The sequence below is a fragment of the Notolabrus celidotus genome, chromosome 9 (genome assembly GCF_009762535.1).
Source record: "Notolabrus celidotus isolate fNotCel1 chromosome 9, fNotCel1.pri, whole genome shotgun sequence".
Classification (NCBI taxonomy): domain Eukaryota; kingdom Metazoa; phylum Chordata; class Actinopteri; order Labriformes; family Labridae; genus Notolabrus; species Notolabrus celidotus.
Genome location: NC_048280.1, coordinates 28,834,313 through 28,861,074, shown reverse-complemented (window position 1 = coordinate 28,861,074; position 26,762 = coordinate 28,834,313). Strand labels below are relative to the sequence as shown.

At 41.5% G+C, this 26,762-nt stretch overlaps 1 protein-coding gene across 1 annotated transcript in view; it reads right to left on the bottom strand.

Annotated features, from left to right (window-relative positions):
* Positions 1-26,762, bottom strand: part of fbrsl1 (fibrosin-like 1) — a 492,137-nt gene that overhangs the window by 167,682 nt on the left and 297,693 nt on the right. Inside the window, exon 12 of the mRNA XM_034691889.1 lies at positions 1,854-1,955. Within this exon, the coding sequence (XP_034547780.1) occupies positions 1,854-1,955 (102 nt within the window). The remainder of the gene's footprint in view (positions 1-1,853; positions 1,956-26,762) is intronic.

Sequence of the window (26,762 nt, the reverse complement as noted above, 5' to 3'; positions counted from 1 at the left end):
GCAGGACACAGATGCAGTGCAACCCACCCCCGTCTGCAACCTCACATTTCCCTAATCCCTGTGTGGCTTAGTGCCGGGGCCCTGCTGCACCGCAGGCACAATTACCTAGTCAAAATAAACAGATAAAGACCCAACCATGGCAATGAACAAACAGCATCCCCTGCAATTTTTTTCACCCCCTGCTCCCAAATTGATGCATGACTGTTTTTACAGGCAGGCACGTCCACATGTCGCATTTGTCTCCATTTCCTTTGGCGGTAAGACAAGAGAAATCCATTTTACTCGTTGCATACGCTGCATCATTAGTTAAGAGCTCTTAAAGCTGGGGAGCCACTTTGATGTGTTGGAAGCTTGTTTTACGAAAATTAGCAGTGCTCTCAGTGCGGTGGTGGAGATTACATGGGGCTGTAAAATAAGAATCTCATAGGGCGGACTATGACACATGATAAGGTGGAATCTGTGCGTGCCATGTCCAGGCTTTTGCTAAGTGGAGTATAGTACCAAAGCCAGCAGAGGGAAGGACGTGCATAAACACACAGACAAAGTGAAAGACAGACACAGAGAAGGTAAAAAGCAAAGACAGGAAGAGGGAGAGAGATGGGAGATGTGGATGCCGTGGCTGCAACGATCAGCGTCTGTGAACCATTTATTTGGCAGCAGATTAGAGAGACACGCCATATCTAACACCGTCGGCGATTACAGCGTGCAATTTTCAACAGTGCCCCCCAACTCACCCCCATCACTACGGCGCAACCACCACCACTTTCACCCTCTCTCTACCCCCCTCATCTGTGTCCGCCCCCCCTTCTCCGTGCTTGTCGTATATCCCTGTCAGAGCTGTCAACCGTCTTCGCTCTTTTATCTGACAAGCCCGCCTCTTCCTCCTGACTTTTTCATTAAAAGACAGCCTTTTACACAAATTCAAGAGAAATGGTACGAGAGGAAGAGGGGGGGACAGTGCACAAGAGACATGGAGCAGAAAAGCTTAGAGAAAAGAGGATGAAGATGGGAAAAATTAGGCTGGGTGATTTTTTTTTATTCATCAGGCTTTATTTTCAATTGAAATGCTGAATGGCTTAAAACAATGTATTTAATAAGTTCATTAAAATCTTTCTCGTTCCTTCATTTTACCCCTGCTGGAAAAGGAAGCTGCATATTTTCCTTCCTCTTCTTTCTCTCTCCCGCGCTCTGCTCCTGCTTTCGTCAGCTAAATGAGCAGTCTGATTGAATTTAGTTTAGTTTGGGAGGCCTGCTTGACAGGCATTAGTTAGGAAGCATATTTCTACATTCATTTAAAATGAGCCGCTTGGGATTTTGCATAAATTCTCATTACTTCCCCTGTATCTAAATTGCATTATTTCATCCCTTCTGCTGAACCAATGCCTGGCCTCCATTTTCCTTTGCCACCTACTCATCCTCTAAATGGGCTGGCATATGGACGCTGGCGCAGCGATAATTGGAACACTTTCTTTAACTCATTCCATTCCGGGGTCAGCAAGGTCAGCCCACACCTGGCTGCACCGCGTTAGGTCATGTCTACATTTAACCGTGCCACCCTTTAAATAATACCAGGCCAGCTAGGTGATGCTGTGTGACCAGTTTAATCATTTCCTGTCTATGTGCTGCCAGCCAACCAGTTTTTCCTAACGCAGAGGGGATTTATGAGGCGATAGCTGGAAACAGCAGGAGCTACTGAACCAGCTGCCCTCTGATCTCAGCCTCAATGTTGCCGTCGTCCGCCCGCTCTATTTATCCTTCCTCAGGGGTCCCCTCTTTTTGCACTGTGAAAGTGGATAGCTTGGTTCTCTGTAGGGGGTCTTTAAAAGGGGGAAAGGTCTTGTTCGAAAACTCACCTCACTGAGCTGCTCCTTAGAATTGCTCCTGTGCGGTCGGCTGAGCTCCTGCACCGTCTCGTCCTCGCTGACTTTGACCGGACGTAGAGCCAGGGGTTTGATCTGCAGGGGACACGAGAGAAGAAAACATCTTTAAATCGTCTTCACGACCATGTACTATACCCAGAGACACAGTGATATGTTATGTTAAAGACATTAAAAAGGCATGAGGTATAACTCTTAAAGCTGCACAGATGTAGCTGTAAATCGCTGCAGTGTGGCTTGTTACTGAAAGAAAATGTTAATGAGAAAGAGTAGAGCTGATAAATATCAAAAGAAAACTGTTTTGGTAGTTAAATACAAACTAAGTTGACTGCATATTTCATTAACCTTTTTATAGTGTACTACACATAATTTTGATTTGTGCACACTCATTTTTCATTATTTTCATTATTCTACACTGTGTGCACAATTATTAGGCACGTGAGTATTTTTGTGAATATGTTAAAAACTATGTTAACAGTCAGATAGTGAATATATTTCTTCAACTGTGTGATTAAAATGATGCTTTTCAAAGTACGTTGGCTGTATTTTTAAATAAATGCAGAATCTGCAGAAATGAGCGTGCCAAATTATTATACAAGTTGGTGATAAGAGCATATAACTTGTGAAAATTAAGAACTAGGCACCATTTTAAACGTTCTATTGATTGAAAATAATAATATTTACTACAACTATATTCAAACTTCAACAAAAACAACATTTTCTTTACATTTTTATACAAAATAAAACTGTTAATGTCTTTGAAACATTTCAAATCTAAAGTGTTTCTCAAATGTCCAATATAACCTCATTTTCTTTCAGTAAGGGTCAGAGGTCACTGGTAAACTGATTTAGTGAGGTTTCTGATTTGACTTCTCTGCTGACTCTGTGAGCTGTACCTTGTATGGCTTTCCAAAGAGGCTCTTTTGAGCTGTATTTCTTGCCATTACTGTAAATTATCTTCTTCAGTATTGACCACAAGTTCTCAGTCGGGTTGAAATCAGGTGAGCAGGCAGGCCAGTTCATGAGGCGATCCTCTTTAAAGCCCTGAGATGCCATCCTGTCCTGGGAATAATGTGAGGCATGTGACGGTGCATTGTGCTCATGCATGAACACTAGCATCTTTTCACTTTAGCTGAATGTCTTTTCCTCCATGCAGGAAAATACAAAAGAGGATCGCCTCATGAACTGGCCTGCCTGCTCAACCGATCTCAACCCGACTGAGAACTTGTGTTCAATAATAAAGGAGACAATTTACAGTAATGGCAAGAAATACAGCTCAAAAGAGCATATTTGGAAAGCCATACAAGGTACAGCACACAGAGTCAGCAGAGAAGTCAAATCAGAAACCTCACTAAATCAGTTTACCAGTGACCTCTGGCCCTCACTGAAAGAAAATGAGGTTATATTGGACATTTGAGAAACACTTTAGATTTGAAATGTTTCAAAGACATTAACAGTTTTATTTTGTATACAAATGTAAAGAAAACTGTTGTTTTGGTTGAAGTTTGAATACAGTTGTAGTAAATATTATTATTTTCAATCAATAGAACGTTTAAAATGGTGCCTGGTTCTTAATTTTCACAAGTTATATGCTCTTATCACCAACTTGCATAATAATTTGGCACGCTCATTTCTGCAGATTCTGCATTTATTTAAAAATACAGCCAACGTACTTTGAAAAGCATCATTTTAACCACACAGTTGAAGAAATATATTCACTATCTGACTTCTTGACAAATTTGAAAAGGACTGTTAACATAGTTTTTAACATATTCACAAAAATACTCACGTGCCTAATAATTGTGCACGCAGTCTATCTTTGAAAATAATCTTGAATGTACCTCATTATATTCCTGACCATTATGTTTACTTTAGCTTTTGAGGTTGTTATGTTTTCAATGCATAATGATGTGGATATGACCAAAGAATTAACAAAGAAAAAGCCTGCACATGATGTACTCAGGTGCAACAAGCTGCAGAAATGTTCTCTACACCTTGTACCTAACCTTTTTATGCATCATATAGCTGTGTTTTAATGCTTTGCTCTTGCTGAGCGGGAGTTAACCAAGAGCAAATAATACCACATACCATATCTTTTTAATCATTTTTTTTTTTTTTCATTTCTTTAGAATTGTATTCCATCAGAAAGTATGGTTATCCCATCTTTTATAATATTGCATATTATGTCAATAGAGGTGCATTTCCCACATTGATCTAATATTAAATTAATCACAAATAAATCTACCAATGCAAATGTCACCCAGTATGGAAAGGTAAATATCTCTTGAACTGTTCATTTCAGGTCAGACAATACAAAACTACAATAGCTTCAACTGACATTCAGTGGGCCACGATTCTTCTATTCTAAACCTGAGGAAAAGGCAAAGTTGATGTGGTGTCCCGCAGCCCTGTGTCAGTTCATGCTTTGGCTAAATGCAAAATAGAACTGGCTGTAGCAAAAACACCTGCTACCAAAACCTCCACCTACTGTTAGCACTCATACCAGTCAGCAACATGATCACAGCAGCACCATTCAGTAAAAGACCCAACTGTGACTGTGTTCATCTGAAATCATGCAGGTTTGAGTTTCTGTTTGAAAATCACAGATTGAGGGGACAGATTTTTTTGTCAGTGTTATTATTCGACAATAGCTGCACTGGTTGGTTTTGTCCATTTTCATTCCTGACCAAACCTACATTCAAGCTTAAGTTAGTGACAGAAGCTGGATAATAATAATAATAATAACAATAACAATAACAATAACAATAATAATAATAATAATAATAATAATAATAATAATATATTTTATTTATAACGCACATTTCATTTCAAGAAATCTCAAAGGGCTACAGGCATGGGTGTTTGTGTTATGTGCTTACTTGGTCTGCACAAAGTCAAAAAAATATATTATTGCTGAACAGATTTCTCGAAGCCACCGTCAACTCCATTCACTCACTGCTCAGGCACATTCATAGGCTAACTTTCCATCCCTGAACCCAGTGGCTTTGTTTGATGGTGGTATAGCCTCTGGGAGTATCTGATGATTTTTCTGAAGGGCTTCTGGTGGAGTCAGCAGTTGTTCAGATACAGGCTGTAGGATATCTGGTCCGAATCTTCCCATTCCACTGTTTGTCAATCGTTTGAGACTTCAGTGCAAGAATAGGGTTGAAGTACCTTGTCTACCTTCATGCTTGGATACATGGACCTGCAGAAGTTTGATAAATGAGTTTAATAAAATTGAAACACGTCGTGAGAATAGCTGATGGATTCTTATGTCTCATGCAGTTCACCTCAGCTGCTGTTGGTAGGAATGGTTTAAAAAACGTAACTTTTTTTTCTGCTGGGTTTGGAGAAAAAGATCATAATACCCATCAGTATTCTCTGTAAGTGAAGTAATTTGAGAATATTGCGAAATCTCTGTTTTCCAATGCCTTTGTATCAAGCAATGTTATTATTCCCCTTGTTCGCGTTATGACGGACCAATCATCGCTAATCTCCAATCCTCCCTCCTGATTGGTCGAGAGGCGGCCCCACCACGTCATCTGATTAACTGGGAAGCCACTACTTCCTCATAGAACGCCCACAACAATCTTTTGTGGGCAGGGTTACGGGAGCAGAGAGGGGAGGGGTAGTGTTGACATCCGAAATCTCTCTCAGAATGGATGTTTGTATCACGACTACGAACAGCAGCTCTAAGTCCTCAGAAACACTACAGGACAATGCTCCTTGAACTGCGAATAGAAACCAAAAGTATTTCAGAGCCAGAGCTCTTGCCCTCGCCAACAGAATCTGCATGAACTTTTAGACATGATCATGGAGGTCAGGTTGCATTCAAGGTAAAAATAAGAAAGAATTAGCTACTGAAAATAAAAATGAGAAAAATATGCGTATAATTGACAATGAGAATACTGAGACTAACATATTTACCAGCAGATAATAAAAAGAAAAAAGTTATAAAAAAACAGAGTAAAAAAAGCTGCAACAACAATAAATATATCAAAAATCCACAGATGAAGTGTGCAGTGTCATCGTTCATCTTCCCTTGTCATAATAACCTCAATACAAACATGGATGGCTTGTTTTATTGCAGGCCATCAAGACCTGCACTTGGCATGCAACCAAAGTCTCTGCCAGATGGGAGGTTGGCGAGCACAGCAAGAAAGACTCTATGCTGGGGAACACCAGCCAATCACAGTATCCCCTGCTGCCTCCCCACCTTGGAGTGCAGTGGTGATGGCCGCAGGGTGTAATCCATTTGACTAGCAGTTTGTATGTTGCAGCTCCCCTGGTAGCACGTGTGGTTGCTGGCCTCGTTCTCCTGATCTCCACTGTAATTTAAGCAGATCACTTCTACAATTAACCTTTCCCGGTAAATATCAATTATGGCCCCCGGCTGGGCGAGAATTAAAAGGGTCATCAGCTAATCTGACAGGTCCTGTACGCTGCCACCTGGCTGGGAGAGAGGGAGGGAGGGAAAGCCGGCAGAGAGAGTGTTTGTCTACCCCCGTGCCCACCAGCTCACATGCCAAGTAGACACAATTCCCTTTTAATTACCCTGCTGCCGCCAGGGCGAGCATGCTGATTGGCCAAGGGGCATTAGCAGTGTGCTGAGGTCAACAGTGACAGGACGAGGGTGAGTGTGAGAGCAGTGAGAGTGGTGGAGAAGAGGGGGGAGTTGCCGCCAAGCAATCAGGGTGTAGAGATGGAAGGAAGAGAAAGCTGCAGGTGGGCCTAATCAGGTTTGACTTCCACCTCTCCCACTGCCTCCCTCACTCTCTGTCGACTAGCTGTCAGCCTAATCACTCCTTGAATCTCAAAATAGATGGTGGCCTTTTTGATTTCCTTCTTTCAAGGAGAGCACGAAGAGAGCAATCCTCCTTAGCAGGCAGGCGAGCATGGCAGCAGAGACAGAGCGTTAGAGTACAGTCAACGTCACGTCGCTGTCAAGTGCAGCCGTTGATTACTTTGTTTACCCAGCATCAGTGTTGCTGACAAATTCCTGTAGGCACTAAAAGTGTTTCCGTCTCCTCTGAGGTCTGCAGCTACATTACCCAGTCAGCAATCAAATTGGCTATTGATCAGAGCACAGCATCTAATTAGCCGCCTAGGTTAATGATGCAACGAGCAAAGACCGTTCCCTGAGCCGCTGTTCAACGGGACAGGAGAGCAATTGATCTAGGCAGGAATTCACCAACTCTGACAAAAGATTGGCAACCCCGACTGCCTGTGATTAAGGCAGGGACTAATTTCCTGTCTGGGGAGGTGTTTAATTGGCCCTAAGCTCCCGACTGTAAAGCTCTCATGTGTTGTTTTTTCTTTTTTGTGTACTCATTAATGTTAAAGGGCGAGGTAGTGCACTGGAGGGCGGGGCTAATGGTCTCTACTGAGATGTGTTTGGTGGCAAGTGGTGACACAGTTCAAGGTCATGATGCCTTTCCACTATGCTTGAGCTAATGACTTTGTGATGCATTCTGGGTAGCCCCATGGGACCAATTCTTTGCCACCTGGCATTTAAAGGAGTAATACTTTGTTTTTTTTTCTGTGTGGAGAGAGTTTGTTTACTTTGAAGCCTTGACTGATGCAGTATTCGACCAAGGTTAATCAGGTTGACGCAGCATGAGAATGTGGTTAATCTGTGTTTGTGGGATGACTTGACTTAAGAGGACAGACAGAAGAGACACAGAAAAAAACATAGCTGAGTGGGGCCTGTGTTTTACATGAATAATGTACTGGAAATTAGCTCCATTAGTCTCGGTATTGAACATGTCTGCAGTCCCTCTCTGGAGGCCGCCGCTCTGTGCTCTTTAATTATCTTCAAAGGGCCCTCCAGCATCTTAATTTCCCCCCAAGTTGAGTTGAGCCGACTTGGGTCTGCTCATTTATACTACTATAACCGTGGGTGAAGTCACTAGCCCCCCTGCTTAGAAAGGGCTAGCCAAGGCATTGAAGGAGACAGAAGTGGTTAACATCAGTTCATGCTAGGCTTGGTTAACTTTCCCTTTACTTTCACTCTTCCTCACTCTCCATGCAGCGTCGATCAATCTGTAGTCTGTCAGCAGGGAGCTGGCTGGAGGCTGGCAGGTGAGGCTTTGTTGTCCTGCTCCTTTGATCCTCCTCTCTTTACCTTGCAGGGGGTTTAGGGGGGCATCGGATGGCTGCACAGTCTTCAACCTTTTTCCTCCTTGAATAAAAGAAGCTTCAGGTCCTGACCTCGCTTTTCCTCTTTTTGCTCTCCCCCTTTCCTCTTTGTAGCCTGCCGTCACCTGTCAACAGCGCTCAGGGAGACTGTGCCTCAGCCTTGTCCCAGTGTCAATCCTTATTACCCTACGATCTTGGACCTTGCCCCCCTGCCCGCCACTTTCTTTCTAGCTGCCTTGACGCTCTTCTGCTCTGCACTACGAAGCTCAAATCTGCTCTCAAGGCTTCCTCAGGGCGAGGAGGAGACAAGGGGCATTACAGGGAGGGGAGGGCTGAAGAGGACGGATACAGATCCTTCCTCTAATTTGCTCTGAAAAGTGTCCTACGCAGAGGACCCTCACCCCCATTAACCCAGCGACAGGCTGCTACCGCTGCTAAGGGAGGCATCAGCAATGTGTTTGTGTGCGTGTGCTTGTGTGCTTGTGTGCGTGTGTGTGTGTGTGTGTGTGTGTGTGTGTGTGTGTGTGTGTGTGTGTGTGTGTGTGTGTGTGTGTGTGTGTGTGAGTGGGGGGGCCCGGTGGTGCGGCAGGCGGAGGCACCTCAGTGCTCAGTGCCGGGCTCCGGCACCGGCTCAATCTATCGGCTCATTATCCCCCCCGCCCAGGCTGGGGTGCAGACAAGTGCACTTTAGGGCCACAGGCCAAATTGATTCATCTGCCTTCATTTTCTTCAGACTCAGAAGTGGCAGCTGCTCGGAGGCAGGGGGAAGGAGCTTTAAGATTGTGAGAGACGGAGACAGGAGAGAGTGAAGGAGAGACAGAGAGGGTCTGGGATAGAGTGAGATGAAGGAGAGAGGCACTGAGAGAAGGAGGTGTTCCTGGCTTTGTTCCTCATCCATGTCTCATTTCACTTTTCCTCCCTCCTCCCTCCTCTCTCCATCTCTCACTTTACAACACCAGCGACACCTCCCTCCCTTGGAATTGCTATCAAGACATGCACTCACTCCCCCACCAAGTCCCAAGTTGGAAATTAGCCCAAGGACAAGCTAGTGGATTTACTACAGGGAGAGCAAATGGATTTTTGCTTTTATTTTGACGAGTCCCAGTGTATCCATTACGCCTTTTAATCATACATTATTCATAAAGCTCGCCTTATAATAAATGACCACATAAAAGAGGTACACATATTATACAAGGCCTAAAATGCCCCCATAACTCTCTTCCCTAGTGCACTCAGAACTGCATCACATTTGTAAGCTGGTTCACAAATATGGGTCTGTGAAATCACAGCAAGTTGGCGTTTCTATTCCGAGCAGTGACTCTAGGTGAGGACAACAGTCAGAGGATTAAAGCAACACTTGCGTACAAATGAGTTGTGAGCAAATAAATTAGAGGGCGTGACCTATTAACCGTCCAGCATGTGACTGTTGTTTGAAATTGCAGTGTATAATTTTACACAGTGTAAAGCTAACTGGGGTGGCCACGGTGCCCGCCCTGCTCTGTAACAAAGCAGTCAACCTTAAAGGGAAGCCGCTTACTCGACCTGATTCCCAGCCAACAGAGACCTCAGGAGATCCCGAGTGTCCCGCAGGGCCCCGTCTGGAACAGATGAACTGGGGAGAGGAGCACTCCCTGTGGGCCCCAGGTCTCTCCAATCACTCTCACCACATGCCTCCTGGGAAAGTGAAGAACAAGGCGAAAGAAGAGGAAGGGGGGGTGGGGAAGGGGTGTGCACCTGCTCCCAAATTCGAACCTATCCCTCAGCACCTGTCCCGGGGGCTCACTGACAACTGCAACCGACAGACACACACACACACCTCACCTGTCAGCCATGACCATAAGAACAGAATCTGCCTTGCACTGATAAGCACGAGGCCTTATAGCGGAAGCACCCCGGCCCCCTCCTCTCCCTCCCAACACCCACTCCAAGGCAAGCATTTCTCAGAGCAACCAACAACAATTAGGACGATGATGTCAAAATGCTAATGATGTTATTGGAAGGAGAGCAGAGCAGAAAGAGAGCGATGCTGTGGATCTGCATTTTGCTCTTCATTGCTGGTGCCAACATTATGCAGATCTTCCTCCTCGCTTGTTGCTCTGCAAGAAACTCACAGCTTTGATTTTTTGTGTACACTATTAGCATTGAAAGCAGTCAGTGCGTTTTGCAAAAGATTTATGCACGCTAACACAAAAAATTCAAATGCTGTTCACTTTGGAGCTTGTACTCTAATTTTTTTCTATCTCGACATGGTTATTTGCAAGTCAAAGTTCGCTTTGGCTTTCAAAAAAGAGGGCATATTCAAATTTGCAGTAGGAAAAAAATCAGGTTGTGGCACATGCCGCTGAACATGCCACATTTACAGAGGTGGTCAGAAAAAGAGGTAGAGAGAGAGAGAGAGAGTGATTTATTCATCCATTTCATGTGTGCTCTGCTGTACCTCTTAACACTGTAATGATCCCAGCAGTGTCACAGAGAGTATCATCAAGGTAATAGGAAGGCACGGAAGTAATCATAGTTAATATTAGATCTAAAGTAACAAATACATAAATAAAACAAAGACAAAAACAATTGAAATGTGATTCAGTAACTTGAATGCGTATCACATTCTCTTATTTCAGTCTGCTTGAAATTAGCATGACAGCTTGTTTCATTCGACAAAAAAACATTATTTTATTATTCCTGGTGTTTACACACAAATTCATGACCTCACTGGAATCCCATAGCCATGATTCTGAAACCAGGAAGTGCCAGAGATACTTTAAAATGAATTAGAAATGCTGTTGTAGAATAAAAATAATTAAATGCCGATTGTTCAAAAGCTCAAATTTGGTGAGAGTGGTTTAGTGATCTTTTTCACTGAACACATCCTGATAGTGGTGCCATTAGAAACAATATTACTGTTGGCTCAATGTGAAATAACATCAAGAATTTTAATATTGAACAAAGAACAAGATGCAACTGAGGCAAAAAGAAACGGAGTGGGGGCTGACATGCAGCAAAGGTCCACAGGTCTTCAACTTTTAGATACTGAAAGGAACATTTTTAACCAAATGATTGATTCTACCTATCACTTGTCTGAAAGTGCGAGATAAAGATTTTGTGTTTGGTACCGCTCAACACCGAGACCATAATAACTCTTGGTACGCTTCATCAATCACAGATCCTGCAACAGTGTCACATGGAAACGATTTATCAGTTATGACTCTCAACTCCACAACCCCTTAAATGGACAGCGATAACACTGGCGTAAACACTCTTATCAGCTGATAAGGGTCTGTTGTTGGGACAGATCAGCAGTGCAGACAGATCTGGGAATGACAGAATGTCTGACTTCACACAGAAATATTCACAACTCAAAGACATAGGCCGGTAATATTGAAGAAAACGCTGCAAACATGAGCAGAGGTAGTTCACACAACACCAACATATGGACGAATATAAGGATAATAAAAAAAAGAATACTTATTTATGAGGAGCCTTTAAAGGTTTACCAACATTACACGTACAGAACACATACTCTAAACAGAATAGCTTCATTTGTCATGTTTGCATGAAAGATACTAGGGATGGGTACGATTACTCGAGGACTCGAGTACTCGCCGTTGACCCCTTTATTCGAATAGCATTTTGTTATTCGCGCATCTGGCAAGATAATCATACAGCGTTACGTGTGACCATGTGCTTTTTGTTTTTTCCTAAATGAAGATACTGGGTAGCAAAATAATTAACAGGATACAAACGTTTGACTCCTCCGGCCATGGTTTCAACTTTAGAACACACCGAGCCAGATTTCAGCAAAAACAACTGTTTTACGGCAGCTACGGCAACTCTCTAGGAACACATTATTCAACCGAAAGCGAAAACACAACAAACAAAGATCCGTCTGCGACACCTGCGGCATGTCAGTTATAAAAAATAATGTCTGGAAGTACTTGAAGGTGAAGTTAATGTGCAGTGCAAGATATGTGGCGTTAAACTTACATACCATAGAAATACTAGTTTGATGCTTCACCACATACGCTTAAAGCACAAAGAGAAAACAGCGGAGACAGATAACAGGCAGTCTCGCATCACGTCTTTTGCTCGCCCTGTTAGCACACGTGGTTGTGATGAAACCAGAGCGGAGAAGATTAGCCTGAAAATAACCAAAATGGTAACTGGAGATATGCTCACATTAAGTTTTTATGGAAGGAGAAGGCTTCAAAGAGCTGATCGCGTTAGTCGAGCCGGAGTACAAGCTACCATCACGGAGAACAACAACTACGAGTGTGGAAGAGATGTCTGAAGAAAAGGCAGCAGAACTTTCTACAATTCTGGTCTGGTAGGTCCGTGTCCGACGGACTTTTATTTATCTATTTTTGTTTATGGTTAAAAAATAATAATAATTGCAAGTTCTCGAGTAATCGTTCATTAGGAAATTCGAGTAATCGATTACAAGGATTAAGGTAAATTCCCATCCCTAAAAGATACATTTACACGCTTTTCACTGCCAGCTGAATTCATCATTGACCACTGTGTGTGTGTGTATATGTGTGTGTGTTTTGTGTGGCACTGATCCCCACCCCAAAGACTGGGCTTATGCTAAACTGCTGTAACACTATTAATTATTTCTTGACACTTAAAATTGATCTTATTAGCAGTTGAAAAAATTCCGTTTTTGGAAGTGTAACATTCGCACTCTCTCCTACAACTGCACTTGATAACTTTGTCACCCTCACACGTACTTCAAGGAATGTTTAATTTCCTCTAATGTAATCTGAAATAATTATCAGATGAAGCTGTCGTACGCACTGCAAAAAGGCCCCTTTTAACAAGTCCACCAAACACCCACACACACCTTAAAACTAGCTATCATTCACTGCGACATAATTAAAACAACGAAGATGAGATTGTGAAGTAAAGGAAATGAGTAAGTGATGAAAAAAAATGTTAGATGAAGAACAGGCTGAAACTTCCATTCGCTCTAACTTTAGCCTGTGTTCTTCAATCAGGTAGGGAAATGGCTCTTTAATGGAACGTCTGAGTAAAGTCGTGCTGTGCTTTCTAATCAATATGCTTAAGCTTTAGTGCTGACTGACTGGATGAGCAACTGACCAGTGACTGAAAGCAATAGAAACACTATGACATGAGGAAAATATGTCTTTCCTTAAAATAAGAAGGGTTTCCTTTGTATAATGTCAGTGGTTTGTGTCTTGTTTTACACAACAAAATAAGAGAGAACCTTTAAAAAACGTTTACCTTTTATAAGGCTCAGAATAATACATTTGCTGTGTGTAAAATATTTTGACATTAAGTATCATGGTGATACCTTTTCAAATCTTTTGTCTGTATCATAGAAATGTATCCATGCTTCCATCATCCTTATTGTATTCCTATTTAGAGGTTGTGAGGGGGCTGGAGCTGTCATTGGGTGAGTGGCAGGTACACGTTGGACAGGTCGCCAGTCTATCAAAGGGCTAACACGTACAGACAAACAACCAATCACGCACACATGCACACCTACAGGCAATTTAAAGTGACCAAGTAACCTAACAAGCATGCCTTTGGACTGTGGGAGGACTCCAGAGTACCTGAAGAGATCCCACACAAACACACAGAAGGGCTCCTGCATGGTCAGGGATTCAAACCAACATTCATAAAAATCCTGATTAGAAAAAACAACATAAAGCCTCAATACAGAGCATAAACAACATAAATGCGACATCCTCGAAGAAGCAGATTGCTGTAAGTCTAGGAGGCTTGAGGAGGCAATGTCTGAAAAATTCAATAGAAAACAGGAGCTGTTGTATTTCACTGATCAGCTGACTGAGGCAGAGACTCTATAAATGTCAGGGATGTATTTATAGAGGTGGACACTGCACTGAAATAAGTCATAATGATGCATCCTTTTAATAATAATAGAAAAAACATTCTTGGATGTAACATTTTATATGGATCACATTATAGTAGACACTTGCTTGATTTTTGGTTTGTGTTTGGTGCCTTCTGTGGACAAACCGTTTATCTTATATCTCTGCTCATGCTGTCCTGTACACGTTTAAGAAGAGTTTTCAACACAAATCATATCTTGCAACATTTTAACTATTGATTTTATCACTCATCAAGAAACTTTGCAGTGTAAATTGTAAACAAAAGCTGATTTGGCAGCTTGGTTTTATCACATACCTACCCTGCACTAGCAGTTTCTAAAATTAGACATGTCTTTATAGATGTTGTCAATCTTACCATGGATGATCTTGTTCACTTATGGTAGCAGATTAGAGACAACAGTATTAATTGATGTCTATTTCATATCAAGCTAAAATAAACTCCTAACAGGAGCTTCTTTACACTTATAATGATTTAGAATTTGAATCATGTACTCGGGAGGACATTTTACTGTGGGAAAAAATAAACAGAAACTCTTTCTCCTCACACCTACATGTACACTGTATTGACAGTATACCTGTCAATCAAACTGCCCTATTAAACAGACTACACTCATATTTCAGCTTTTTTTTTGCATGAATCACAACTTCAATACAGCTGTCAAGTAGGGCTGTCAGTGTAAACACATTAATCATGATGTGATTAAGATCCTAAATGAAGTAAATATTTATATTTAATATTGTGCTGTTTTGTCCCTTTAGGCACGCCATAGTTAAGCTGCCGCAGTGTCTCCCTGCTTCCTGCTGCCATCTTGATGGAACACGTGGAATTTTGAATGATTCATTTTTCTCTAAGAAAAAACTCCAAGAGTGCTCAGTCAAACGTAGACAAGTCAAACGTTATATGCACTTTGTGTCTAACAGACTTATAATATCACTAAAGTACTTTGAGTTTGAGCTACCACCTATAAGCTAAGAATACAGGTGCAGCTAATCAGACTGATGTCATCGGATAATGGCCTCTCGTCATATTTCTCAATATGTAACAGCGTTACTTTTTTGAAATGACATTAAAAATAAGCACTGTATTTCCCAGAACAAACACGGTGAAGCTGTCCTCGATGTCATGGTTTAAGACCACACTGATGTGGAATAGCAGCATTTATTTGAATGAAAAATCTAAAGGTCAAGATTCTTAAGTACATTTCATTGCATTCATTGATTTCCAAATCAAGACACTGGTGAAAACCACTTTACACTGTTAATATGGATTTAAAAACTGTTTTAGAATACAAAACAATTACATTTTAAACATGTGATCAAAAATGTGATCATGATCAATTATTAAGGAATTGATTAGGATTTTAAGCAATGATCATTTGACAGCCCCACTGTTATGTAAAACTACCAACAAGTCCAAAAAAAAGCTTTACCTTGATCAACCCAACATCAGTTCAAAGACAGTACCTGGAACACTATGTCCTCAGTTACACTATAAACAGTGAAGCAATAAAAATAACCACTTCCACATGGTCTCATGGTGAAGTGGTTTACATATTGCTTAAGGCAGAAAAAACAAGAACTTCAGCAAAATAATCAAAACATCTATTCTGTGTCACTAAAGGGTTCAGTTCATATCGAGTGCATGACATGTATGAACAGCTTAAATTTTGAAATCATTTGTATTGGCCTCGGAAACACTCATACTGATGAAACCTAGAAGTTTATTTCTGTATGCTGAAGTTAATCTGTAAGACTTGGTGAGGAGCTGAGGCATGTCATCAGAGAAGAGAGAGAAAGTTTAGAAGAAAGAGACAGAAATGGGCAAATGTATTTTTTTTAAGAGAGAGAGATGAGGTCTAGGCGAGGAGTCAGGAGGTAGTTTGCAGTCAGAGAGCAAAAAGGAGAGACCAGGAGAGACAGCCAGAGTGCTCTGGGCTTTTTAATAGGAGGCAGATGCAACACATGTAATGAATCAGCTTCGGCTCGACGCGGCTTTCCTCTGATGTCTGAGCACCCGTCCTGCCCTTGAAAAACTTCTGGGACGTTATCTCATGCCTGCACAGCACACACTGCCAATGAATTTCAGAGGAAGTGTTATGTGTTGGGTGAGGGAGGGGAGGACGAGGTAGGCGAGTTGGAGTTAGTGTGCATCTGTATCTGTGTCTATATGCTGGAACTGGCACCCAGACATCAGACATATACAAGTCATACTGTATAAAGACAGTATACTGTCAGTAGAGTTACTGGAGAAATTAAAATTTAACATGGAAACTTGACCTTAAGTTCAGCAGTTCTATTTTGAACATGCCAACCAAGCAGTGTATAGCCCCACTTTGCCCTGCAAGTCTGTGGAGCACAGTAAAGTGCAGACCACATGCACAAGTAGAATACACATCATTGCACAACCATAACAAAACCATCACATCCAGTTGAGCAAAAAAGTTGAAAGTGTGGTCCAAAGGGGGGACTAGGGGAAAGTCCAGATGTAGCCTTCTTCCGTCTGTTTAACCTTTTTTCACAGCATTTTGCTTTAACCTCCAGAACAAGCACAACGTAACAACTGAATTTACATATTTAGGTCTACTGGCATCCAGTAAGGCCTTGTAATACTGTTATAAATGTTATTTCTTTATTTGTTTGTCAGTCGTATGTTGACTTTGAAGGACAACATATGTGAGCAAGCCATTTTAAGAGTAAGAGCTGGCCTATTACCAGACTTTCATCAATGTGAGGTATGTTTGAAGGCTTCACGTGCTGCTACCGTGCACCATCAGAGTAAGTTAACAAACATTGTAAGCACATCGCACTAACACTGACACAAGCTACACACATAAAACCAGTGCTAGCTGTTTGATAGTACATTCTGCCTGCATGCAAACCTGCACAAACCAGACGACACGCCGATCCACTCATGTTAAGAAACGCAAACGCTAGCATGGCTTTGACCTGTATGTATCGAGTATTGGATGTTCACACAATGAGTTAAAAAAGGAGCCATCACAAACTAAGAGATGTCATTGTCTCAGTCATTTTACTGTAAAATCATCTCTCTCTCTCTCTCTCTCTCTCTCTCTCTCTCTCTCTCTCTCTCTCTCTCTCTCTCTCTCTCTCTCTCTCACATCTGTCATTTGTCATGTTATAGCTAGAAAAAAGACTCAGGTGTAACTGATTTATTTACACTAAAGGTGTCAAGCCTGCTGGCTTAGAGGAATGGCTTGGTGTGACACTTGATGAAACACAGCTATCATTGTTGTTCTCAGTTCAGGATGTTCTTCTCCAGCAATTAAAAGTTATATCTTACATAAAAGTCATTAAAAGAAGTGGGTGTCATTGCCCAGAGTTAAACTTTCTGTAAACAGTTATGCAGCACAGTATTGAGGCTAAATGATTTCACCTGGTACAGAGAAGTTTTAAGTATCTACTAACTATTGTAGGCAGGTTTTTTCATGAAATTACAGTGAGTAGACAAAATAATATTTTTCTTTTTAACTATTGGAAAGAAGTTATTGAACTATTTTGAGAATATTTACATGATAACAATACAATAAAACACATGGAACACATCACATTGGCTACGTTTACATGAGACTTTTAATTCCTCTTTAATTAAGAATTAAAATTAAATCCTCTTTAGAAAGATAAAAAATGACAATGTAAACACCTAATTCCGAATGAAAATGACCATTCCGAATTAAACTTAAATCCGAAGTGGCTGGTTTATTCTGATTTTATATCCGACTTGAATAATTCCTCGATCATGTATACGTTCATTCCGCTTTAAATGAATTCCGGTCGCTCTGCGCATGCTCACTCCCTTGTCCTGTCACGATGACGCACAAATTTTGCACTGGTGGGTACATATTTCAGGCTGAGGTAGAGCAGCTGTTGCACTAACCGGCTTTGATTCGCCAAAGTACGGTCATCCGCCTCCCTTCTCCGGTCCGCTATCTCTCTTCTCCTCCTCAGCTGACGAAAGTGAAGCAGTATGTTTGTGTCGAGCTGCTTATTCAAAACTATAATCAAAATCAAAGTGAAAGTTGCACTTATTGTGTGGTCTTCCATGTTGTAGCCGAAAATAAAAGAAGCAGGAACTCAAGTCTGTTTTCTTCCGGTAAACGTAAATACGTCACACCCGCCCCTGTCCAATCAGAACCCTTCCTAACCCTCAGACCTTGAACGGAATTGAATACAGACGGTTAAACGTGTTTTCCAGTTAAACCTCAATTCGGAATTACTATTTCCATGTAAACACGAAGGAGAGTACTTTAATTTCGAATTATTTAATTCTGAATAATTAATTCTGAATTAAAAAACATCATGTAACTGTGGCCACTTAGAGATTGTATTTTTTGACAACCACTCTATTGTCGTCATTTAGATTAATGTAGCCATAGCTAAACGTGCAATTCTGCTTTGCCCACTTTCTTGGTTTACTACAGAAATGTCAAATTCATTTTGTAGATATATTCAGCTTATATGAAATGACTGTCTATCTGAACCTCTCCATGCTACATTTCCCCTCTCAGGAAGATAACTCTTCTTTAATTTTAGATTTATGTTTGAGAAGCATTGCTCAATTATTGAATTTGATGTAAAAATGTGAATGTGACTTTAAAACACAAAAAGAAAATCTAGAGGTTTACATTTGTATGTGCGATGTAACAATGAGTCAAATCATAGTAAATGAGCTCAGAAATAAAATGTCTTGGCACAGTCCTCCTCCTCCTCACAATCCCTTCTGGCCAAGTCCTTTTTTCCAGGGAAAGGATCACTGCTCTTTTGACTTGCAGCAAATTGGTAGATTGGTAGCGCATCGCACTGCCGTCACACAGGCTTTTATGTATCTCCATATGCAGGCCTGCATAAGGAATGTTTTAAATCCCTATAAGCCCAGATGCAGGAAGCGTGCAGCTCGCGCACCTGACAGGCAAATATATGAAGACAGCCGAGAATAATGGTAGGCCAGGAGAGGCAGTGAGGAGACAGAGAAGGAAAATGCAAAAGAAGAAAAGAAAAACAGACCAATGGAAGATGGTGACGTAGTTAGTTTGAGGCAAGAGTAGCTGGAATCTTCAGAGTGGTGATGGGCGGAGAGACTGATGAGCTACACAGGAGGCTTCCTATCCGTCATTTGGGCATTTGGATGTGTTATCTGCCTCTTTGCTGTCATTTCCATCACACCTCCTTGGACAAGAAGAGAACGGTTGGTGGAAGAGATCGGGGAGGAGGCAGAGAAGCAAGGATAAGATGACTCCAAAGCTTTGGGTTGGTATGGAAATCAGGTCTTGGAGAAAAAAGGAACGATGAAAAGCAGATGGAATCAGTCGCTGACATGACAGCATGGAGCCTAGAGAGCGCAGATCTACTGCTTGTGCAATTACATGGCTGAATTTGCATCTATATGATCCCTCAAAACGCTGTCATGTGCAGGGATTTGAGCCTCGCTATTTGGAAGCTTGTGTGTCTGTGTATTTGAGCACAGTCCCAACATTAGATGATCTGACAGGCGCTGCTTGTCAAGATGTACACTACATAAAATGAGGAAGGAGTTGGCAGAAGAGGATCATGTCCATTGTGTTAATAGGGATAATAGTGATTTAATAAGCTTACAGGCGGATTCCCTGTGCATTCTAATTGGCAGCACCCCTCAGATGAATCTGCTTCCTGTAACCCCCCCTATGACTGGAAACACATGGAGCAGTTCAGGGGATAAACTACATCTAACTGAAAATCTGCATGTTTAAAAGTGCAGGAAGATAACATGACTTCTGATGAAGGTGGCTTAATCTCAAATGACGATGAAAAAGGTTACTTGGATGATATCGTGCGAAAACAAAATGATGTGTTCAAAATCATTTTTTTATTGTACTACTCACAAAAAAGTATTTAATTGTCTTTTTTTTTTAAATAGTTTCTTCCCTGTTTACAAGAGAATATTTAGCTACATCAGCTCTTACTCCAACACAGGATACCTTTAAGGCTGCCACGGAGGTAGCATCTCATATTAAGGGCATGAAGAAAATCAGAGTTGACCCATATTTACAACTCGCCGTCTCACTGCTGTGTTTGTCTGTGTATGTGCCCATCGTGCCCCGCTTCCAGCAGTGAACACTCATACGTTACAGTATCCAGACTGACACGCTGCCACTTCCAGCACCCAAAAAACACAATATGTCACTTCTGTCTCCTTCTTGTGTAAGGGCTTTGTTTGGGCTTGTATGTGTTTTTCTCGGTGTAAGTATGTACATTTGCATGAGCCACTATAACAGCACCACTTGATGGCAGTACCACACTATTGCAATATGAGTTTACTCACAAACACACACACATGTAGATTAACAGTTTCAGAGAACATGATGTCTACAGTATTAAAATTACTGCCACAGGCTCACAGCATACCTCGCAGAACAGGAGGAGGATGAGAAGAGTGGAGAGGGGACGGAGAGGAGGGTGAGCGGTGAATTTAAAATGACAGGAGGATATTGGGCAGCTAATTGTCTTGTGGAGCGGCCCGGGCGACCTTGGCAGGGTGAGAAGTCAGAGGCTTTTGCTTCCCAGGGCACAACACTGCCAGGGTAATTGTGCCACGATCTTGACCTCGCATTGCTTAAACCCGCCCTCCATTCCTCCTCTGTCTACTCCTCTGTCTTTCTTTAACTGTCTGTTTCCCTCACTGAAGCTGAAGAGGGGCAAGGATCTGCTCTCCGCTCTAATGATGTCAGCTCCCCAGAGGTGGCATCTGTCTGCTGAATCTCAACAGCTAGCCTTCAAAGACTCAGCCTGGCTCTGGAGCTGGAGGGAGGCCTCAAGGATGGTGGAGGAGGTTTCATCCACTAGACACTACAACTGCAACCCAAACAACTGGCATGAACAATAAAACTGACAGAGGCTGTTTGTATACTGTTAAAGAGCTCCAAACAGCCAAAACACAACTTTAGGTGTTCAACATGCAAATACAAAATGATAGCGTGCAAATGAAAGATCAGTAAAGAACTTTGCTTGTTGGAGTATCCAAAAGCAAATCCAAATTGAAGGAGTCTTTCAGAGATGCATACATCAGAAATCTAAAAGACTCTTTTAAGAATGAACTTAAATCCCTTCAGTAACTTCTCTTTTGGACAGTTTAAGCTGGTTTCAACATCTCACTGTTGGCCTGAGTTCTTCTGGAGAACTCGCCATGTTTGTTTTGGTGTTTTTCTGCCTCTGCATCAGTCTGCACTGATCTCCATCTTCCGTCCTCAGATGACAATCAGGCAACCAATCAGCACAGTGTGTAATTATCGTAGCATCTCACCCAGTTGGATCAATGCAGAGATAATTAGGTCAGAATCTGAGAGGCTGCAGATCCTCAACAGAGGCTGACTTAGTGATTTTTTTATATTTTGGCAGCAAAGTTCAACACCTAGCTTAAAAAAAAACTAGAAGATGTTCAACAAAAAACTAGAAGATGCTCAACAAAAAACTAGAAGATGTTCAACAAATAATAATACCATATAGTACCTTTAAAGGATTTGGCAACCTCCGATCTGAAAATATGAGTCCAATGTGGAAGTGCTAAAAACTGCAGTTCATCGAGGATCCGCTTGAGGCTGGTTTCGGAAGTACCGGAAACCACATACACACCACTTAAAAAGGGGATCTCTACAGCAGAAATAAACATGTTTACAACCTGGTACAAAAGACGAGTGTAGTCTGGATAGCTCATGTCTCGATTGGCACAAACTGTAGGAGGGGTGAAATTTTTTCTAACGCGGCAATTTCGAAGACATTGAGATTAAGAGTCTTCCAATGAGAGGCACAGCTGACTTGATTTACAGTCGGGAACACTGTAGCTGTTGGCTAGGAGGCTCAAAGCCCGCTTCTTTACCTCACACTAGCTCGACAGCAGCAATATGGCTGCCGCCGCCGATTGGCCTCAAAACAGCGCTTCAGAAACAGATGGGTGACGTCACGAATACTACGTCCATATTTTATAGTCTATGGTCTTTACCGAGAGGATAGGACTGTGTATGGAATAATAGTCTGCTAGAGAGAGTGGGGATTGACATGCGGTAAAGGGCCGCAGGTTGGAATCAAACCCAGGCTGCCCACATCGAGGACTATATCCTCTGCACATGGCCATGCAATTTAACCACTAGGCCAAAACAGCACACCATACCTGAGAATGATTTTGGCCCAATACGATTACCAGTAGCAACATTATCTTTTATATAGACATTGCAATACATCAACAGTCACTAACATTTGGCTACTACACTATATTCGGACAATGGTGTCTTAAATGGTTGTGTGAGATTGATCTGCCCCACGGCTTGTCTGGTGCTGTTGAACTAGGATTATCTTTTATTCAAATCACAGCAGACATCACCTGCAAGCTGGCATGCCTTCAATCCACAGAGACCACGCTCAGCCATAAATCAATACCAAAGCAGAGGGAGTTAGAGTGAGGGAAAGAGCAATAGAGGAGGAAGTCTGATTCCTCTTGACATTTACCTGGGCTGTGCTCTGTCTACAACAGAGCGAAACCTGGGTCAGACAACCCTTACCCTGGATTGTTGCTTAACACTCTGCTGCAACAGGGCAGGGTCATAGGTGTAAAACCACTAACTCCTCACCTGTAACAAATTACTTTTGATATATCTTTAAAGTCCATACAGTCATCATGCATTAGACTGAAAGCTGAATTCCACAATGTGAACACATATAAACAACATGTAACTGTTTTGACATTTTGCCCTATGAAGGACTAAATGTATCTCCTTGTATGACTGTTATGTCATATTTAACTTACTGCTAAGCACTTCTGGTTAGATGCTATCTATGTTTCATTGCTTGTTTGTACCTGATACATGCTCAATGACAATACATTGAATCTAATCTAATCTAATCTAATCTAATCTAATCTAATCTAATCTAGTCTAATTTAATATGACGGCAAGCGTTCAATTTGAGTTTAAAATCACCAAACCATAAGTTAATTTCATCAAAGGCAGGGAAACGGAGGAGCTAAGTTACATAAATTTATAGGCCAGCAGCACTGTAAGCATTCCCTCTATGTCCACCATTACCTCTCTGTGATTTCTATCACACTGCTGTGCAGTGCATTTCTGCTAGAACCATCGTCACACAGATAGGAGATACAGTAAAATTGCCTGTCTACTTGACCTTCCAAGGATGGAAAGGCTTTTTATCCTCCCCTCTTTCATTCTTTCTGCACCATTTTATATTGCAGCAGCTGCAAGGCCACAGAACATGTCTGTCTTGTATTTCAGTGTTGAGCGAAGTTACTTTGATTTGGACATCTTATTACAATAAATGCACAGAAACCACTGTTCCCAGGATGCCACAGGGGCCATAAATGTCTACAGTTGTGTTCTCTCCAGTAAAGACAGAGTCAGAGTTATTACTATGGATACATCTGTATGATTACTTTAAGTACATCTTTACCTGAGGTGCATTAAAACCATGTGCTGGAGCTTAGAACTGCAGAGGGTTTCCATCTTAGGCAGATGTGATAACCTGACCATGATGCACAATGAGGATGCAGGTGGTGTTTTAACAATGGAAAATTACATTATTAAATATACTACACTACATGTAAGCAGTGTTTTGCAGAAAAATACTACTACTAAAACAGACATTGAAGAGGATTTATTTAAGTTACTCTTTCTATTCATGACATTGATAAACACCAAATGGTAAAAGAAGAAACTCAAACTGAAGGTGTATGAAGATAGATATGTTGCAAAATGCACGAGCGGAGGAGGACAGCAGAGCAGAACAGCGCTTCGTCTTCTGATTTCTGATTGGTTGACCTCTCACCCCACCACCAACCAGCCCCTCCCCCTCTGCCCCTCCCCCCACAGCTACAAGTGCAAATTATTTTTGCAACATATCATTGCAAGAAGTGTTGCAAAAGTCAAGCGCGCAGATTCGTCGCTTTGCAATGTGAGGAAGCTCATTCGTGTTACACGCACCGATTTGAGAGGTTGTAATCACTGAGTTGTGGTTGTAAATATCAATCTACAGATGTGTGAATATTTTTTTTGTGACTGTATGAACATTTTTCACAAGTGAAAATTTTCAAAATACAAGTTTACATTTTTTCCACAAGCTACCATGTATTTATTTTTCTGTAACTTCAAATTCAGTTCACATGTGTGTGAATTTTTTTTACAAGTGAAAACTGAAACATACAAGTTCATATTTTTGATCCACAAGTTCTCAAATCGTATTCTGCAGGTTCTCAAATCAATTCTACAAGCTCGTGCATTTTGCAACATATCTACCTTCATAAAGGTGGACCTCATTTCTAGGTTTGCAAATGTGAGTGCTGACACTTTACAGATGGACATTTTCAATAATCTATGTTTTGCATAACCCTGCTAGTGCAAGGTGAACTGGTGAACCATATCAACCTAAAGCCAACAATCATTTTAGGAGTAAATATTATATGCATGTCTAGCACTGGGGTCTATGAGGAGTCAGAGTGAAATGGAAGTATTGTTTTCAGAGAAGGCATGCTTCAGTTACGCTACTAAAGTGAGTTGATATACGTTTGTATGGATACCTTACCAGGGGGTTTGGTGAGTTGCCCAGGTAACTACTGTACATCTGGTCTGACTACTTGCCATACTCTGCAAAAGAGTCAGCTAGAGAATACTTCCAGACACCATTCAAGGCTACAGGCAACAAGTTTGGATAGTCAAAATACAGACTACAAAATTCCTCTGAGTGTTATAGCCTTCTGTAAAGGCACGTTCTGGCTGAATCTATTTTCACTGAACCAACTATTCAATGTGAAACCAAACAATCCAAATGCTGTGAAACAAAACTTCCACTGCAGCTGGGCCAAAGAAAACAAACTGCTGATCTCCTTCCTACCCTTTGTCCCATTGCTTTATCTCCAAAGCCCTGAGCGAATATTACAAATTACCCCCTTGTGCAAACACTCCTGATAAATGGAACTGGGAGACCAGGCCTTAGGGAGCTAACAAAGCAAACATGACATGGCGCATTGCTCTACGTCTCCATCCCCAGTGTGTTTTTACAGGGATGTGAATGCCTGGTCGTCTGGGTCAGATCGATGGAGGCCTGCCTGGGAGCATTAACACGGCAGTGAGAGGCAAAATGTCAAGAGATCCCTCTCTCTTGTTTTTGACATGTTATTCTATGAAGGTTTGAGTAGATGTCTGGCATATATCAGGCTGTGATACAGAAATACCTGATACTGTTAATAGTTGGCTTGGGGTCTTGTCAATAGTTTGTTGACATAAAAAGATAAAGAACCACAAAGTTTGATCTTTCAAATGAAGGAATAACGTTTAGTTTATATTTATGGACATAAAACATGTGACTTAAGTACAGCATGGTAAATAACATTTGAATTCCATGTAAGTAGCATTCATTCATGTAAAAAAAAAATGAACCCACCTTTGGACCAACACACTGATCTATGAAACAAATGACCCTAAAGAAAGTCACAGAGCAGCAGATGGAGAAAAGCTAGCCACAAACAAGCTGCTCCACTCATGTAACTCATGTCACTTCAGAAAAAGCTGTTTCTTTTGGTGCTAGCATCTAGAGAGTAGTGGAGGTGTGCAAGGTGTATGCTAGTGGCATCACAATCTGAGCCTACTAGACAAGGGGTTCCAAAACTTTTCATCCCACGACCCAAAATTTTAAATTTTTAGATAACTTGAAAAAAATAAACATTCTAGAAGACATCTCACGACCCCCTATTTGTGTCTCGTGACCACCGAGGGGGTCCCGACCCACACTTTTGGAACCCCTATGCTAGACAAACACAGTAGAGCTTAATGTAAGTTAAAGCTCCTGTGAGGAGACATTAGATGGTTATAAAACTGACTGAAATGAATACTGATACTTCTAAAAGACATAAAAACAAAACAAAGTCATCAGCAAGACGACTGATCATCTGAGGGTAGGCATGTGACAGACGAGAGGATAAACGGCACCCTGCAGAAACAGCCTTTTTTACATTTCTCACAGCAAACATCCCTGCAGAGTGACTGTAAAAAAAGGAGATAAGCGGATAAGATTCCCACCTTACATGACAAGATCACCAAAGAGATAAGAGGTGCCGCTTTGTCCACACAAACCTACGGTTTCACACAGGAGCTTTGAAACATACAGAATAGCCTTCATAACAAAGGCCATTGTGCTCTTACACACTGATACCAATGTAACCACAGGAAACGGCACTCGATGTCTTCAAAGGAATCCATTCATCACAGTGTTTGGGTTTTGCTTTGTTATGGCTTGTCCAGTCCAAAAGTTTTTTTGTTTTCTTCACATTTTTGTGTTAACAAGTTCATCAACAGATGACCGCAGACAAACACTATGAAGAATGCTTCAAAAGTGGATCAGTCAGCCATATTCATATAATTCAATATAACCTTATCTGAGGTTGACAAGAACATTTGAATAGTAAAATTATTTTGAAATCTGGTTAATGTTTAAAAAGTCTGCTGGTTTTAATGAAGTATATTTTATTGACATTTTTAAGCAACAAAACAGGTTACAAAAACAACGACTGCCATTTTAGTCTGATCTGTGTTTGCCTTGATCTTGATCCATCTGATAGACGCTTACTGTTATGAAACGCAGTAATCAGCATAATCTGCTCTGTTCATTCTTTGATCCCTTCTGGTCTGGCATGATTCCACACAGCTTTGTCAGGTGGACTTTGACTTTATCTGATCTGGTCTACACTGGTTTCTGCGTGAGATAGTGTAGATGGTATCATGAAGGAGGTGGAGAAGTTGAAAACCAACCCAAACAGAATTTAATATCACATGGTTATTGAGCTTTGAGTTCTCAGTACAACTTCTATGTAAATTCTTTCCCACCATGC